The sequence below is a fragment of the Delphinus delphis genome, chromosome 5 (assembly GCF_949987515.2).
Source record: "Delphinus delphis chromosome 5, mDelDel1.2, whole genome shotgun sequence".
In the NCBI taxonomy this organism is placed as follows: domain Eukaryota; kingdom Metazoa; phylum Chordata; class Mammalia; order Artiodactyla; family Delphinidae; genus Delphinus; species Delphinus delphis.
Window position 1 is genome coordinate 92412073 of NC_082687.1, and position 16549 is coordinate 92428621.

A 16549-nucleotide genomic window follows, 5' to 3' on the forward strand; every position below is an offset into this window, starting at 1 on the left:
TTTACCAAACCTAGTAAAAAATGCAAGTCTCATATTTACCTGTCATTGTAAATGTAAGGTATTACAATGTGCCATTTGATAAATGCTGCCTTAAAAAGTCTATCTTTTACAATCTTCTATTTCTCAAACATAAATGCCTTCTTCTCAGGTAAATTACCATTCGCCTTTTATGCTAACATTTTTAAAGCAAAGATTTTTAACATTTAGCTAGTATTAGATAAAGTTTATACTTTCAGCAGTGATATCAGTATTTTCACCCTTTATATTCTGTGGTAGGGAGATCAAAACTTATTAATAAAAATGTTGCTTCCTATTCATTCCCGTTACTTCTCGATATTCTCTATACATTCAGAGATTTTGATAAATACTCTGAAAAAAATTTGGAGAAGGTTTTGTACTTTCTTCACATCTTGTCTATTGATTATATGCTATAAGAAAATCAGAAGGAAAATGATGGTAAATATGGATATTTAAAAGTCAAATTTATTATAGACACATTTTATTAGCTCAATAAGATAAAATAATTCAGAAACTCAGTTTCTGAAAAACAGGAAGGGAGATGTTGAAATGTATAATAATAATAGTTCCTTACGTGCTAACTCTGTGTCAAGCATTTTGTGAAACTCTGTGCATTATCTTACTAAAATTGTGTACCAATACTATGAGATATGATAATTGTTTCTGTTTTAATGATGATAAAACTGCAGTTTTAAAAGACGAAGCAATTTGATCAAGATCTCACAGTGGAATTGAAACCAAGGGTTTTTTGATGCCACTCCTATCTAATGTTTTAAAAGCAGGTAGAAGAGTTTGTATCTGTTTAGAAAGATAATCAACAGCACAACCAATGAGTGTCTGCCAATATTCATAGGACACCAGGCAATAGCATATAAAATTACAAGCTGCCTACACTGAGGGGAGTCTAGGTTATCTACACTGAGTAGGGCAGCAGCAGAGAGATGAAGCCCCACCTTCATCCAGGGCGGACAGACACTGCCAAGATGACAATCAAACAAATTTTTGTTAATATTATCTTAAAGCAAGATTCCAATTGCATTAAAACCAAATCAGTGCTATTGTTACCAAACTTTCATTCTGAAAGTGTTTTCACCAATATTCCTCCCAGTCCAGCAGATATAAATTGCTTTGAAAACAGATAAGAGCAATATATACAAAGTCCACACAGAAAAGTCTCTCCTTCCATGTAAAGTTGTGGAATTCGGGCTAGAAGGCATAATTCAGGCAGAAAGGTATCCAACAGGAATGAAAGACAGAGTTCAATGTAAAATATTTGACATTCGTTGCTTCCACAAATACATTGTAACAGTGCAAACTAAACTACTCATTTCAGGGGAGGTATAAAGGACACAGCATCCAGCAAACACTATCACAAAGGATGAGCCCAAAACAGATGTGGGAAAAATAAACAGCCTTGCTGTTTCAGAATTTATAAAACGGTCCACAAAGAGCAAACAGGCCTTCTCACCACCGTTCAACTTCAAGGCCCATAAAAAAAAAAACGCTGCATGAGAAACCCTCTCAGACAGATTGAATGTTCTGCAAAACTTCTAATAGTGCACTTGCATTAAAGCCTTCTAAGACCATAGTCAGTAAATGTAATTTAAAATCGTTCAATATTGCTTACAAACAGGTGAAAATAATTTGATATTTGGCTATCACAGATAGTGATACACTCTTGAACATCTAGGTGCATGATTTATCTCATACAATGTACATACTGAGCCTCTTTGCTGAGTTTGAGATGTTCTTTAAAGAGCCTTTCCCGAGAAAATAACTGCCGTGATTTTAAACTTGGGTATAAAGGTGCCAGAGAACAATTCTTTTAAGATGAGCTTGCATTCTTTTCCAAGGAGATTAGCACTGTTAGTTTGCCCTTACTTCAAGAAAAAGGACGTTATGTGTTGCCTATAAACTTGCAGGATGAGTCAGAAGAGGGATTCTCCACCTTCATGAACAGGGGATAAGGGGAGCCTTCCTTCAGACCTGTTCCACAACATATTCTCTATCTGAACTCATGTATAGCGACCTACAACAAAAATTCTAGAGTGCCGTAGTTCCTCAGCCTCACATTGGCTGTCTCATGCCCACGCATGGTGTGCACACCCAGGGAGAAATAACTCAGCATCACCTTCAAAAAATACATGTGCCTTTTAGATATTGTTTAAGGAGAGGATAGTGTCTAGTCAAATTTAGGCTCTATTGTAAAGACATTTCTAAATTAAAATGAGTATTTTCTTTGTATTTACTTGATAGAAACTTTAAAATAGCTAAGTGAACAGGCTTTGCATGGCTTCATTATAATAATATTTTCAGGACTCTTTTTTCCAAGTAAAAATGAGTATCAAATGACAACGTTAGTAGAAAAAAGGTAATCTCAAATCCAAAGATACCAAAATTTGGAATGTTTAAAGCAATATTGTCTTATAGGAATGGCTTTACAACGTATTGGTAGGAAAAAAAGTGCAGTCCAAGCCTTTGCCTTTATCACTTCTGCAGTTTCCTTATTGCAAGGGTATGACTGTGAAGTTAATGAAATATCTAATATCCAAGGTTTTCAATGGTATGCTATTGGTTCTCATTAATATAACCTAGGCATATACACATTTTATTTTGCATTGAGTGTTTCGTTGTATTTCAGACAAAATACCCTAATTTCTTTTGGACAACCTTTAAAAAATTTCAAAACCTTTCTCATACTCTTGCATTTGTATCATCCAGCAACTTACAAAAGCAGATGATTTGCAGTAGTGAAATACTGAAGTGGCCATAAAATAGAACTTTAATGACTGCAGCATAATCCCATAAGACATAAGTGAACAACATAACTTTACACCAGCATAGAAAAGTCAGGGGTCCCAATGTGATTTTTTTTAGCCTTCTAACACATTATACACTAACCAAGAAATACCTTGAATTAATAATTTTGCCTGGAGACTTTATTGCAAGTATACACAGGCATCTTCTGTGAAATATAAAGAAGTATAATTCTTAAATGTTTCTTTACCGTAGCTTATTTGTAGTTTGTTTTTCCTTAATTAATTTCCATTGACTATCTAGTCACTTAACTATATTAGATTTCATTTGAACATTTGATTAAACAATGAGACCTGTTAATGCAATCTACATGAGGCACATTCTCAAGGCTTCATTCTCATCTCAGATAAGCAGGTACTACCGGCAACACAGAGCATCCATGGGAATCCACCAGTGCACATGTTAGGTCTGGGCATAAAGTAGGAAACTGACAAAACAGGAAGTACTGTGTGCTCATAATGTGTAGGCATGATTAAAACTTATTCCTTTTACAATGATTCATAACCACATTCTGATCATCATATCATCTGCTGTTGTTCTGTATACAATACGAAGAAGGAAGTGAAGGGAAAGGAGGCAGTGAGACAGAAAAGGGAGGAAGGGAGGGAGGATTTCAATACCCATCTACTACTTGACATTTTGACTGATAACCTTGTATTTCATCAATTCTTTGAAGTGGAAAAAATGTGTTTCTTTTGTAGCTATAATGCTTTGATTTGCCAATAATGATTTTCTCATCCTATACTAAAATTAAATCCAACCTAATCACATGACCCTGTTTCTTAGAGATTAAAAGTTGGATTTCTAAAAGGCACAGCTCTTATCTTCTGTTCTCAGATGTCTTCTTTCTGATCAAGTTAAAACTCTAGCAACATAAAGTAAAAAGAAAAAAACTTATAAATTTGAAATACTCATAAAATATTTGGAATTGTTCTGATTTTATCATTTTAAAATGAAAAAATAACTTAGAACCATAAATTGCATATGAATAAAGTTAATGTTTTTATTTTTTGTTCTTCACACAAAGAAAGAAAATTAACTTGCTATATTATACATACAGTATAAATGGCATTCACAAGATAAACCTGCATTTATACACCTTTTCATAATTTGGAGTTTGAATTTAAAACTCACATTTAAATTGCTAAAAAAACATATAAACTCACACAAGGTATAATTATTTATAAGTTAATTCACTGATTACTTCCTGTTTATTACACTGTCTCTTGCAACTTTCGGGGGAAAAAAAGGTAATTTGTCTGATGTTAATGACATCACCTACTACAATAAGAATATATACCATAATAATATTATTATAAGGCCACAGTAATTTGATTATAGAACTCTCTGGGTAGCTTTTTAAAATTTTTTTTAATTAATATACTGAAAAAAATTTAAAATAGTTTGTTCCACAATAACCTGAATGCATTCTTTAGCAAAACTGCTTGCCATTTAATGTATTTAAAGAAATAAATATTTGAAAAGTGTATCCACAATGCTCCTAAGAAATGGTTTTGAATTCCAGAGTCCCAAGGAGATGAATTGGCTGTCAGATAACAATGTGCTTCCATCAGATGGACTTGGCAGTTGTAAACAAAAGGAATTTTCTCAGCTTTTCCTCACAAATATGAAATATTTGCTCTCGGCCAACAGCTGGGGTGATTTAAAGAAGTCCTGCATATATATTAGTTTTCATTCAAAATTACAAATCCTCCTCCCACTCTGCAACATCTGACTGCATCTCCGTAGAACAGAAAATTGTTCTGAGATGAAGTGACATTCCCGGGGAAGTAAAAGTCAAAAAATAGTACCTACTTACAACTTTAATCGAATTTCAGATCATAAGGTATCTGGTTAATAATTTTTAGGAAAAGTTCATTTATTCAAGATGAAAGTTCAAATGGTACTCCAAAGTGGCTTGAAAAATAATGAGAAAGTTTGTTTTATTCCAGTGTTTCTGAAAATATTTAAAATTACAATATAAACAAAATACAGACTTCATGAAAAGCCACTGAGAATCCTTCAATGATATCAAAGTTGTTTAAGAAAAAAATATACATACATATATATCTCTCTCTCTCTCACATGGAAAAATGTATATATGTGACTACTAAACTCATATATATGAATAAATAAAAGTTACTCATGGAAAAAACTGTTAATGCTTAAATGATAATTTTAAATTATCTATTCATCTTACTAAACATTTAAATTATATTAATGCTTAGTTTTTAATGGATGGATTAAAAATACTTTTGCCAAGTTCTCACTAGAGATTAGCTATTCATAAAAGATATCAAAGAATAAATACTTTCAGAGTATTTTTATATGTTAAGAAACAGCTTACGAACTTATAAACTTTGTTATAAACTTAACCCAATATTTAACTTATTTTTATTTCCTCCCCAAAACTAACTCTAAGTAGTGGTTTTAAATTTATTTTGAATTCCACAATTATATCGCTATATTGTAATATTATTCATGAACAAAATTTTATAGCAAAATAAATTAGATATCTCTGTTTAATTTTACTCTAGGTTATAAAAGTGTAGCCTATATTTACAAATACCTTAGAAATTGACAAGCCACTTTTATATTTACAGTTACACAGAATTAACTTTTGCCCTTGGGCCCAGTGAATCTGAGCACGTGCTATGCCCTAAATGAACTTCATATTTCACTATTTTAAATAAATAAATTTATTTAAATAAATAAATTTTATTTTAAATAAAATGTTTATTTTTACCTAAAGTGCCTCTTAAAGCAGGCATGGAAACATTAAAATAATTGTTGCTGCTTTTAAGAGAGCTGATATTTGCCCTTAGAAATGCAAAGCTACTAAACTTGAATTATCAAGACATATGGAGATATGTTATTCATATTTCAAATGACAAACTGTGTATTTTATCTAATTATTTCAGCAGAGGTTTTTGTCTTTTGTATATATACACTATAGGCATTAAATAATAATGGTCCTCCAGTAATATATAACAATCCATAAAATTTTGTGTCTGAAAAAATAAAAATGTATTTTAAATCCTGAAGTTCACATTTGATCTTCTTGGAAAAAAACAATCAATGTTAAATGATGTGCTTTGATAACATAACTCTTACTTCCATTTCTACTAAATTCTTTTTCCAGCAAAAAAAAATTTAGAAAGCTACTATAAAATAATGAAATAAAACTGTGAATAGCAGTTATTAATAATATTCACCACAAGTGTTAAATATCAGAAAGTAAATCTTTATCACTAAGAACTTTAAATATTTCCTCAAATGTCACTAATGACACACATAGCAATAGCATGGGAACTAAAATAACTATCAGCAAAACTCTTCTTTTCCATAATGTACCATAAATGCAAATAAAATTACCACCTTTCTTCCTACATAAGCAAATAAAACAAACTAGATGAAAAATAAGAAAAAATGTACATCTCTAAGTACCAAAGCAATGGTTACCAAGGAAGTAAATGTCTCAGGAAAGTAAGTCTGTATTTTTGAACTTGTACAAGTTAGTACTATTTATGCAAAAATTCTATTATTTCTAATTGTAAATTAGTTTGAAAATCACTTTATCAACTTCTTTTTTCCGTAAACTTACAAAGACTAAGACATGAAATTGAAGACATGGTCCTTGAAATGCAACTATTTTAAAATATAGTTATGTCGTCATAAGTTTGGAATTGAAAATACTTACAGTCTCTCCAGTTCTTTAAGATCCTGGAATGCTCCTCTTTCAATGGTGCTAATCTTATTCTCCATAAGCTGACTGAAATGCAAAGTATAACAGGAGTCTTAATGTTACCACTCACCATCTGAAAAAGTGTCAGTTCAGCAACTGAAAACTTGTCCCTTTATGAAGTTAAATACTGCTCTGGTTTGAGATTCAATATCAAATCTAACAATGTTGTATCTGAGAAAAATCAGGGAAGGAAAATAGCATCCTCATCACGAAACTTTCATAAAAAATGCTAATTCAGTTTCTCACAAAATTTCGTCAGAATCCTGAACCTTAAACTATAGTATATCCTGAAAAGTAACCCATGACACTACAACTCTGATGGCTGTTTTTCAAGTGAGTTCTTAACTGAAAGAAACAACATACAATAATTCGTCATACACATACTTCAATTCACTGATGGATATATGTCAGAAATTGGAAGAATTCATAAAGGCCAAAAATGTGTTTTTCAAAAGTGAACAATGAACACGCATGATCAAAAGTATATGTGCACTGCAATGTAAACATTTATAAATCTATAGGTAAAAACAATTTTACATTACACTGAATCTCAAATGATTGTTTATTCACAACTAACTTAACACATTAATTAAAAAAGTAATCATACTGCAACAATTTTATGAGTTGCAAAGCTTTAAAATACAAGAAACGATTCAAAATATGACCAACATATTTTTATAGAGAAACAGTTCCCACTAAAAACTCTGCGAAAACCTGGATTGTTTGATTTTAATGTTACAAAATATAGGTACATGTTGCTTGCTAGAAGAGTCTGAACATTTTTATATTAGCAATAATAAAATGCAGGCCCACTTAAATTCTTTATAGTTAATCTCAAATCCTAAAAGTATATCAAATGTCTCACATTACTCATTCATATTGTAAAAGCAACTATTCTACATTTTTATATGCATAAGGCACTTACGGTATGGTATAGCAAACATTTGAAGTCATTTCCATTATACTGTTTCTATGGCTTGCATCCAACCTTAAAATAAAGGCCTACATTTTTATTAAAATTGAAGTACACTGATAAACAAAAAAAAAAAAAAAGGAAACTAAGGCCTTTTAAAATTTTATGTTTCTGTCATTGAGGCAGTTATTAAAACTGAGATCAGTAACAATTCAAAATACACAACCTTAAAAAACAAAAGAGAATTCTCCAAAACACAGAAGAACATACTTACAGAACTCTTAGGTGTCGAAGACCAGCAAAATCTGTCTTAGTAATCCGTGTGATGTTATTTCCATTCAAATCCCTAAGAGAAAACAAGTAAGAAAATGAAAGTTCTGTTTAATTTCTACCACTATCTAGTTAAAGACAAATATAAACAAAATAAGAGCTTTGAGATAAAGGATCAGTTCCAATTACTAAAGTAGTTTGCAAAGTAAAAGAGAGAAAGAAAAGGAAGTCATCTCTGAAAGAAAATTTTTAAAATGATTAAGTTTACAGAGTCCATGCTTGCTGTCATATGACAAGAAAATGAAGTGATTCTGTTATCAAGAGATGTTCTCTTCTGTGTGTATATGGGATGCTTTCAATTTTTGCTTTTATAAGGAGGTGTATATTAATTTCACAGGTATTCTGATATTCACTATTATTGTTAGTAATGTTCCCAAAAAGTTACCTTCAGGAAGTTAAAGGAACACTTTTCTAATACTATTCAGGAAGAAAATTTTAAAAATTCAGAACCCTATCCTTAGGTGGCACCATGGCTAAACTTCCTAAGGCAAAGAATAAAGTTTGAGTGCCATCAAAAGAACTGCACTTCAAAGACTCGCATTTATAAGCATTTACCTTCCAACAATTCTATGTTTGTATGAAAACGAAACTCTTCGTTTGCAGCTCGGGGACACCCGCTGTGACTGTAAAGTGAAAACTACTAGCAAGGGCAATAGTGGAAATAGTATTCAGGCCCTGACACTTTTGTTCAGATTTCAGCACCACGTTTCCCTCAAGAGTCACAAACCCCTTTTCTGGCATCTTAGGTCAAGATCTAAACTTGCCCTGGTTCCAATCATTTCAAATAAAACCAGGCTTTGCTGCGGTTTGAATGTTCTCCTTCACGGAAGTAAACCCCACCTTGACTTTGAAAACATCATGTGTATTTAATGTGTTTATGTTGTCAATGACATAATTTTATAAGCCAGCACTGAGTAAACTATTTTCTGAAACTTCTTTATAGATCCCTCATAGGGGTAAATTTTTTTTCAAGGACCTTAAAACTCAATTGCTATTTTTTCCCCGAACCGTTCCCTTTTTGCTGAATAAGACATGTTAGTGCTTAAACTTTAAACTGTTCTGAATAGCATGAAATGACAAGGGCTAAAAGAGAGTTCTGCACTGCTTTCTCCCCAACCCATTTTCCGTGCTGAGCAAAGTACCATCGAATTGTTCCTACAGTGGTTGGGGTCTTTCTTTATCCGGGCTACTTGCCATAAGCTGAGTCCCAACCGCCACCGCCAGCCCCCCAGTCCCAGACAAACTTGGGAGATCATATTCTGACAAGATACCCTGGGTAGGGACTCAACCTGCCCAGCGCTGCGGGCCAGGGAAGGAGGGCAGAGACGGAGTAGCGGGCGGCCCAGTGGGGCTCGGGATGGGGCAGCCACTGGCAAGGGAAGGAATGGCTCAACTCTGGCCTTTAAACTGAGGGCGAGGAAAATGGGTTGGATAAGAAGATCGACTCGCCGCGCTGCGGGCCGCGCTGGTGGAAACCTGCGAACCCAAGGCGTCCCCTCCGCCGTCCGCCCCCCTCGCAGCCTGGGGACGCAGGGGCCCGGGGAGCGCAGCCTGAGAGCGCTGCCCCGGCCGCCCTCGCCCCGCCGGGCCCAAGCTCAGCGGTGAGGGGAGCGCGCCCCGGGCGCCCGGGAAGCGCGGGGCGGCGGCCTCTGCGTTCACAAAGAGAACGGCCTCCACGCTCCACTTCCCTGAACTCGGAAAGCGCCCCACAAGCGGCGCGTGGGCCGTCAACACCCGCGTTGCGATTACTTCTTCATTAGAGGCTCACAGAGACAGGGAGGCGGGGATGTCTGCGGGCAGCAGAGCGCGAAGAGAGGAAGGAAGGGGAGAGGCTGCCACGAGCAGGGACGCAGAAACTGCCAGAAAGGTGGAAAGGGGGCACTAGGGCTCAGCAGGAAGGGCCGAAGGGGGCAGCCGAGGGCCGCGGGGTCACCAAATTGGTCAGACGCGACTTGGCCGGCTCCGCTTGGAGAACCAGCCCTAACTTCGCCTAGCCGACGGGACGTGGTCCGCCTCCGGAACCTTCCCCCTCGGACAGGTCATTGGGGCTCGCCGCCGCCGCCGCCTCCTCCCAGGGGAAATGAAAGGCGGGGGAAGAGTCGCGGGGGGCTGCGCGCGGCCACCGCGAAAGCTGCTGCCGTCCTGGGGCATCCTTCCTTCCGCGGCCTGTAGAAGCGCCCCTGGGCGGGCTCAGCCGCCCCACGACCCCGTCTCCTCTCCCTCAGTTCCCAGGAGGGCGACACAAAGCCGGGGAGCGGAGGTTTCTCTCTTTTGAGTACCCCCCCTCCCGCGTCAACCCCCCTTCTTCGCGCCACCCCGCGATGACAAGAGCCGGGACTCGGCCCTGAACCGACCCGCGACAGTTCCCAACCGCAAGGTGACTCCGTTTGCAGAGTCCGAGGAACAAAGTCGCGTCTCCCTTGCCCCAGGCATCCGCGACTATTCATCCCCCATCTCCCCGTCTCCCCAACCTCACAGAACTCGCCCGCAAAGGGCTGCGAGTGGCGGGACTGGAGCCGGAGGAAGGGACCAAGCGCAGCAGCCAGCGGGCCCGCCCCTCCTTGGGCAGTGGCCCCTCCCCGGGCAGCGCCCTCCCAGAGAGTTCAAGACCAGGATGCGCCTTCGGGAAAGCTAGTGAGGACTGACCCAGGCACAGTTCTCTGTGCCGCTCAGTCCCTCCAGTCTCGACGCAGGGGCTGCGCAACCCCGATGGTGGGGAGGAAGGGGGAGGAAGAGCCCATACTCACAGTCTCTCAGTGCTGCGGGGGATGTTCCTGGGCACACTGCGCAGCGCCAGCCCGTGACAGTCCACTGTGCTCCCGGAGCAGGAGCACTGCGCCGGACACGCTTGCGGCGCCACCTTGTTCAGGATCGCCAGCACTAACCCCAGCGACAGGGACAGCGTCTGCCAGCCCACGCCGCGCATCTTCCCCCGCCGCCTCCTAGCTCGCCGGCGCCAGGGGTTTTCTCTTTAGCTTGCTGCTCTGTTGGAACTGCGCTGTGCCTGAGGCCCAGTGCCTGGCGCGAGTCTAGCAACCCAGAGTGTCCGGATAACGTGCACAAGATAATATAGAAGTAACAGTAATATTCAAGGCAGTAAAGCTAACACAGATACACGCCTCTCAGCTCCCCTCACCCTCCTCCTGCAAGGCAGGCGCTCCTTGGGCAACTTTAGGTCCTGAAGATCAGTTGGCCCGGCCAAGGCTACAGGGAGACCCCAAAGCAGCGGGGAGGAGATCACGCGTCGTCTGCCTCACAAATATCAACTTGGAGGTAAAAGACCTGGAGCTCCCAACCGCGGTGAAGATCGTGAAGATGCAGGGGCCAGTTGCGCGTGGAACAGGGGTGATCCGGTTCCACCGACCCCCTCCGCAAATCCAATTCCAGTGAGGACGGTAGGAGACAGAAGAAGGAGGCTCAGTAGGAATGGTGGCCTCGGTCAAAGTGGGCTCTCCGAAACTAGAAGGCGCAGGAGCCCCGCGGGCCGGGAGCGGAGCGCGCTGAACGACCGGACATGGCGCGCGGGGGCGCACCGGGCTGACGCGCAGCCTAGGGGGCGCGGGACCGCGCTGCGGGGCTCCTGGCGAGGCTCACTCACGCGGCCTGCCCCACTGGCCTGCTGCTCCTCCGCAGCCCGGGCCGGTCCTCGTCGTCTACCGACAGCGGAGGACGATTTGCAAACACACATGCACTTCGCTGAAGGATGTCTGGGCAATTCCGCCTCCCGCCCCGGCGTCCTTGGAGACGCTCCGCACGAGGGCCTTCCACGGGGTCACGCAGAAAAGACAAAAGGGCAATCGAGCCGCCCAGCAAGCAGGAATATCCACTAGTCACGACCCCGGGAGAGGAAATCCAAGAGGCCAAGTTGAGGATGAGAGCTCCTGCTAAGGCTGACTAGGGAATGGCTGACCGGCCGGCCAGAAAGAGTGCAAAGGCCAAGACCCGCTTCCCGGGTCCTCCCGGGGCGTTCCGGACGGTGGAGAGATGGCAGCTGGGTCTGTGGTATCTGCTAATCCGAGGAGACCCCAGGAGGCAGCTGAACGGCAGTCCTATGTGCGTGCGTGTGTCAGCCCCTCTCGTCTCCCGGATACGCCGCAGCTCCGCAGCAGACACCTGATGGTAAAGGTGGAAGAAATAAGAGCAGGCTCCTGGGCCGGGGCAGCCCCTCGGTCTCCCCCCGACAGCCCACAAGTGGGTCCTCCTTCTCAAAGTGCAGGAACTTTTCCCAGGGTTTGAATCCAGTCCCCACAGCCACGGTGGGAGTCGTACCGCCGACGTCGCGACGCCGCCCGACTCTGGGCGCTGCACCTGACTCGGCGGCCGCAGTCCGGAGCAGCTTGTCTCCTTCCAGGCTCTTCCCCCTCTCCAAGTGGCTTTCTGCGCCCCTTTCTTGGGGGAGGGAAGTGGGGAAGAGAGAAAGCGGCGACAGGGAGCGGGGACTCGGTGGCTCTGCTGACTCCCGAGCTCCTGGCAAGTGTCTAAACAATAGGACGGACGCAGCAGCCCTAGTCTCGCTCGGCTTCGGGAAGGTGGGTTGTTGTTGTAACTGGAGTTGTTGGCTCGGGCTGCCTGGCGCTCAGCGCAGCCGAACAAAAACCCAGCCCGCGCCTGTGGAGCCGGGCGCGAGACCCCGGACGCTCCCCTTTCTCCTCAGCGCTCCCGCCTTGCCCGGAAAGCTCGGTAGCTCCCGCCTGCGCCCGGGAGCCACGGCGCTCCCATCACTCGCCGCCGCCGCCTTTTTTTAACCACCGTCTGCGGCAGCCACCACCGCCGCCGCCTCCAGCCTCCGCCAGTCTCCGCCGTCCGCGAACTCCCCAAATAAATAACCCCAAGTCAGAAGTTAAGCCGGCGCCGGCTTTATATACCCGGCGGAGCCCCCACCCCCTCGGCTCCGCCCCGCGCGGGCCGGCACCGCCCACTGGCTGAGCGCTGGGAGCCCGCACCTCGCAGCTGAGAGGTGAGGCCCCCGGCTGCCAGCGCCGGGCGGAGGCGGCGGTCGGCGGCGCGTTCCCGCGCACCGCGGCTCGCGCCCTCGCTCCCACGCCCGGGCAAAGTTTGGCGGAGGAAGGAGGTTCCCGGGCCCCCGCCCCCAACTCCAGGGCCCCAGAGGTGACCCAGACTCGAAGACGGTAGTTCGCAGCGGGGGAAGGACGAGAGGGTGGCTTTGAGCGCGGCTCGTAAATAGCGCTGCCGGTGCCTCTGCTGCAGCTTTTGCCAAGCGATCCTAAGGGGGCTGCTCGGTGTTTGAAGCACAGAGAGAGAGAGATTACGATTTTAATTTTTTTTTTTAATTCTACCGAAATAGATCTGCCTGAGCTCACAGACACACACATGTGTATTTTTGGGTGCTTAAAAGTTCAGAGTTTTTGCAAGTTGGAAAATGGTGTTTTTGAACCTTCTCGCCAGCCTTCCCATCTCCGACCCACCCCCTTCCGTTTAACCCTTTCTTTATAGTCACGCACTTAACACCATGCTCAGTTGACGTCCTGAATACACAATATGCTCGCAAAACTCTAAGGGCTTGAATGTGTCTGCGTGATTTTACTCTCTTAGGAAAGGAGGAAAAAAATAAATCCCTAGCAACGCACGTTGTAGCCAGAAGGCTTCCTTTATTTCAGGGAAGTTCTGGATATTTTTTCCTCACTGTTTTGGAAGAGAATTTCCTTGTTTCTTCTTGTCTTTTTAGTGTGATGTGTGTCCGACAACTGCTACCACTCTCCTGCCTCCCACCCCACGCCCCGCCGCCCCCAGCAAAAACCAAAGTCACTATTGTTTGAAATGGCATCTAAATGAGTCAACAATTTAGCTTGAATTTAAAACGTCTCACCTCGTTCTTCCTGCTTCCATTCCACCTTTCACCGCTTTCACAGGAATTTGTGCAAGTCCCCAGCTTAATACCAGTCTCACAGTGTGATAATTATTTGTGTAATTATCTGTCACCCCCTTGAAGGCAAGAGGACCCATCCAATTCATTTTTCTATTCCCAGCATCTAACAATACGCCCGACACACAGGAGGTGCTCTGAAAATTGACCGATTTCTTTACCACAAGAATATCCTCAATCTGAAATTTCTCCCACATCCCCAATAACTTTTTTCCTACTTACATTTTCCGAAATATCTTTGCAAAATGGCTACCTCTACCTATGTCATTTTGCCTGCCCTGGAAAACTTAAAGCCACTGTGAGGGCATCTCCAAAGACGGGGTACCCATTAGGTAAATGAATTGGAACTCTGAGGAGTACTCATTTTAATGCCACAGATTTAATAGTCCTCTGTTCTTTTAAATACTTCAAAAGCATTTAACATTCATTAACTCATTTGTCCTTCTAGATTTTAGCTTAAAGGTCTGTTACATAACTTCCTTAAGAAAGAAAAAGTGGAAGCCAGAGTCACATTTTTCCTGTAAGGAAAATGAGATGAAGAACAAGTACCTATCACTGATGAAGGATTCTTCCATCACTCCCCACCGCACACACCCCTAGGGAATTTTCTTTAGTCTGTACTAGTGAATTATGTGGTTGAAATATGTTTACCCCTACACTAATTAACCTAATTCCACAACTTTGATACCCTGTCAGCAACAAGATATGAGTATTTATGTTCAACTTCATCCACCACATAGAATCATGGTTCTGTATTTTACTTGCAAAAACATATCTTGCATTCCAAATATTCACAAGTCATGCTATTTATAGCATTGCACAATGCAAGTCATAGACGTGAGTTCAAGTTTGATTCCTTCTCTGGCTCCCTTTCCGTTCTGTGTAAAACCAAGAAAAGAGCCAAAAATAACATTCACAGCCTACAGAAACATATTTTTTAATTTGATACAAAGTTGAATGAGAAGATATGTCCAGTGGATTTCATTAAGAAAGGAAAACTACAACTAATTCCTGAGAGACATGACGTATTAATTTCTTTGTGTCATCAACTTTTCAGTTAATAAAGGGAAATTTATACATGAGTGACCAGATTTCTCATTCAAAAAAATATATTATTCCTTCAGTATTATTTCAGGATGTTTTTGGAGGCTTCACATGCTTCAGGACCATTAACTTCTAGGTCTTAGTTCTTTCTAGATTATGTTGTTCCCAAATGAGTTCTGAATTTCTCTTTGACTCTGTTACACCCATCCTGAAGAAAGTCTTCTGTGGTCCATTTTGTCACCACATGAGCTCTCCATAAATCCCAACCTAGATTAAACAGAAGTAGAATCCACTAGAGTCAACATTCAAGTCCCCTATTACCTTGAGAAAATAAATCCAGTTGCTAGAATGATTGAGAAAACAATTTAAACGTTTAAACACTCATACAGTAAAAAAACAAAATGAAACAAAAATGAGAAGGCATTCTCTCAATTTGCATTTTCTATGGAGGAAAATTTGGTGAAATTGGGATACATGGGGAAAAGGAATAAGAAAGGAGAATTGATGAAAAGTAGGTAAATATGAGTAAAAACAGAGTTAGATAACAGTAATAGCATTGATTGAATTCATGAAACTTACAGAATAATTCTGTGGATTTTACTTTCATGTTACCATTTACCATTGTTTCAAAATGTTTTCATGTTAATTACATATTTTTTCTTATAATATTTTTATATTGGAAATGTAAATATGGAACCATAACATCATGGAGATGAAGATTTAATTAAAATTTGTTTCATGCCTCCTAGGTTCCAAGCTATTTGATAGAGTTAAAACCACAGTGTAGTTCTAGATGGTGGCTACTTTATTTGTGTTCAGGTGAGGAGGTTGGTCTTCAGCCAGGTCTGATTACATGACACAGCTGAAACCAGAACCTGAGTTCTCTGACCTCATACCTCAACTGGTTCTCCTACACCCACCCTATAGAGTCTCTGGAATTCCCAGAGATCAAGGAATCTATAGTTCATCAGGAAGTGTCACCCTCATACAGATGTCCACATCTCTCTGCACACACTGTTTACATCATCTAAAGGGAGCAGGGGAGAACTAGTATTGACAGTAGCTGTGCCCAATTACTGAAACCGGACCAGCTTCTGGAGCTAGCTTAAACTTTGAGATGATTCTCTAGGGCAGTGGTTTTCAGAGTGTGGTCCCTGGACCAGCAGCATCAGAAACACCAGGGATTATAGTTAGAAATGCACATTTTCAGGCCCCACCTCAGCACACTCAGTCAGAAACTCTGGGGCTGGAGTCCATAAACCTGAGTTCTAATAAGCTGCCAGGTGGTTTTGATACTCACTGAAGCTGGAGAATCACAACTCTCTAGAGTTCCTCTGTGGTTGTATCTAAGTTTGGAGACTCAGGCAGCAATGAATGATAGGTAGCACCTGCTGAATTGACTTCAGCTTCCCATTTCCTGGCATTTGACAAGTGTACATTCCTGATAACCTCTAGGGGGCACCAAAATGTTTTCATGGGCAGCCCCATAGAGGTAACAAGAATTTAGACTCATTTTCCAAAGAAATGGCCTTGAGAAATGGAAGGAGCTTCCATCTCAGCAAGCTGTTCTAATTGTTATGTCTCAGCCAGGTACCAAATTCATTACACAAGTTTTTTCCAGTTTAGTATTTCATATGTATGGGAATAAAAATGCCTACTTTTCATGATTATCAGGAAGATTAAGATCATATCTGTCAAACTAACAGCACAATACCTCTATGCTAGTATAGAGGTATTGTGCTGTTAGGTATTTATTTATTAAATAAAGGGCAGTATAATTATTTTCATCATTACTACT

The 16549-nt window shown here is 41.6% G+C and overlaps 1 protein-coding gene across 2 annotated transcripts in view; it reads right to left on the bottom strand.

Moving 5' to 3' along the window:
* The window catches only part of SLIT2 (slit guidance ligand 2), a 380715-nt gene extending 369691 nt beyond the window's left edge, over positions 1-11024 (bottom strand). For both annotated transcript variants that reach the window (XM_060012751.2, XM_060012750.2), the window contains exons 1-3: positions 10571-11024; positions 7768-7839; positions 6536-6607 (exon numbers count right to left, since the gene is read on the bottom strand). In XM_060012751.2, the coding sequence (XP_059868734.1) occupies positions 6536-6607; positions 7768-7839; positions 10571-10749 (323 nt within the window). In that variant the 5' untranslated portion in view covers positions 10750-11024. The remainder of the gene's footprint in view (positions 1-6535; positions 6608-7767; positions 7840-10570) is intronic.
* Positions 11025-16549: the final 5525 nt, after the last annotated feature.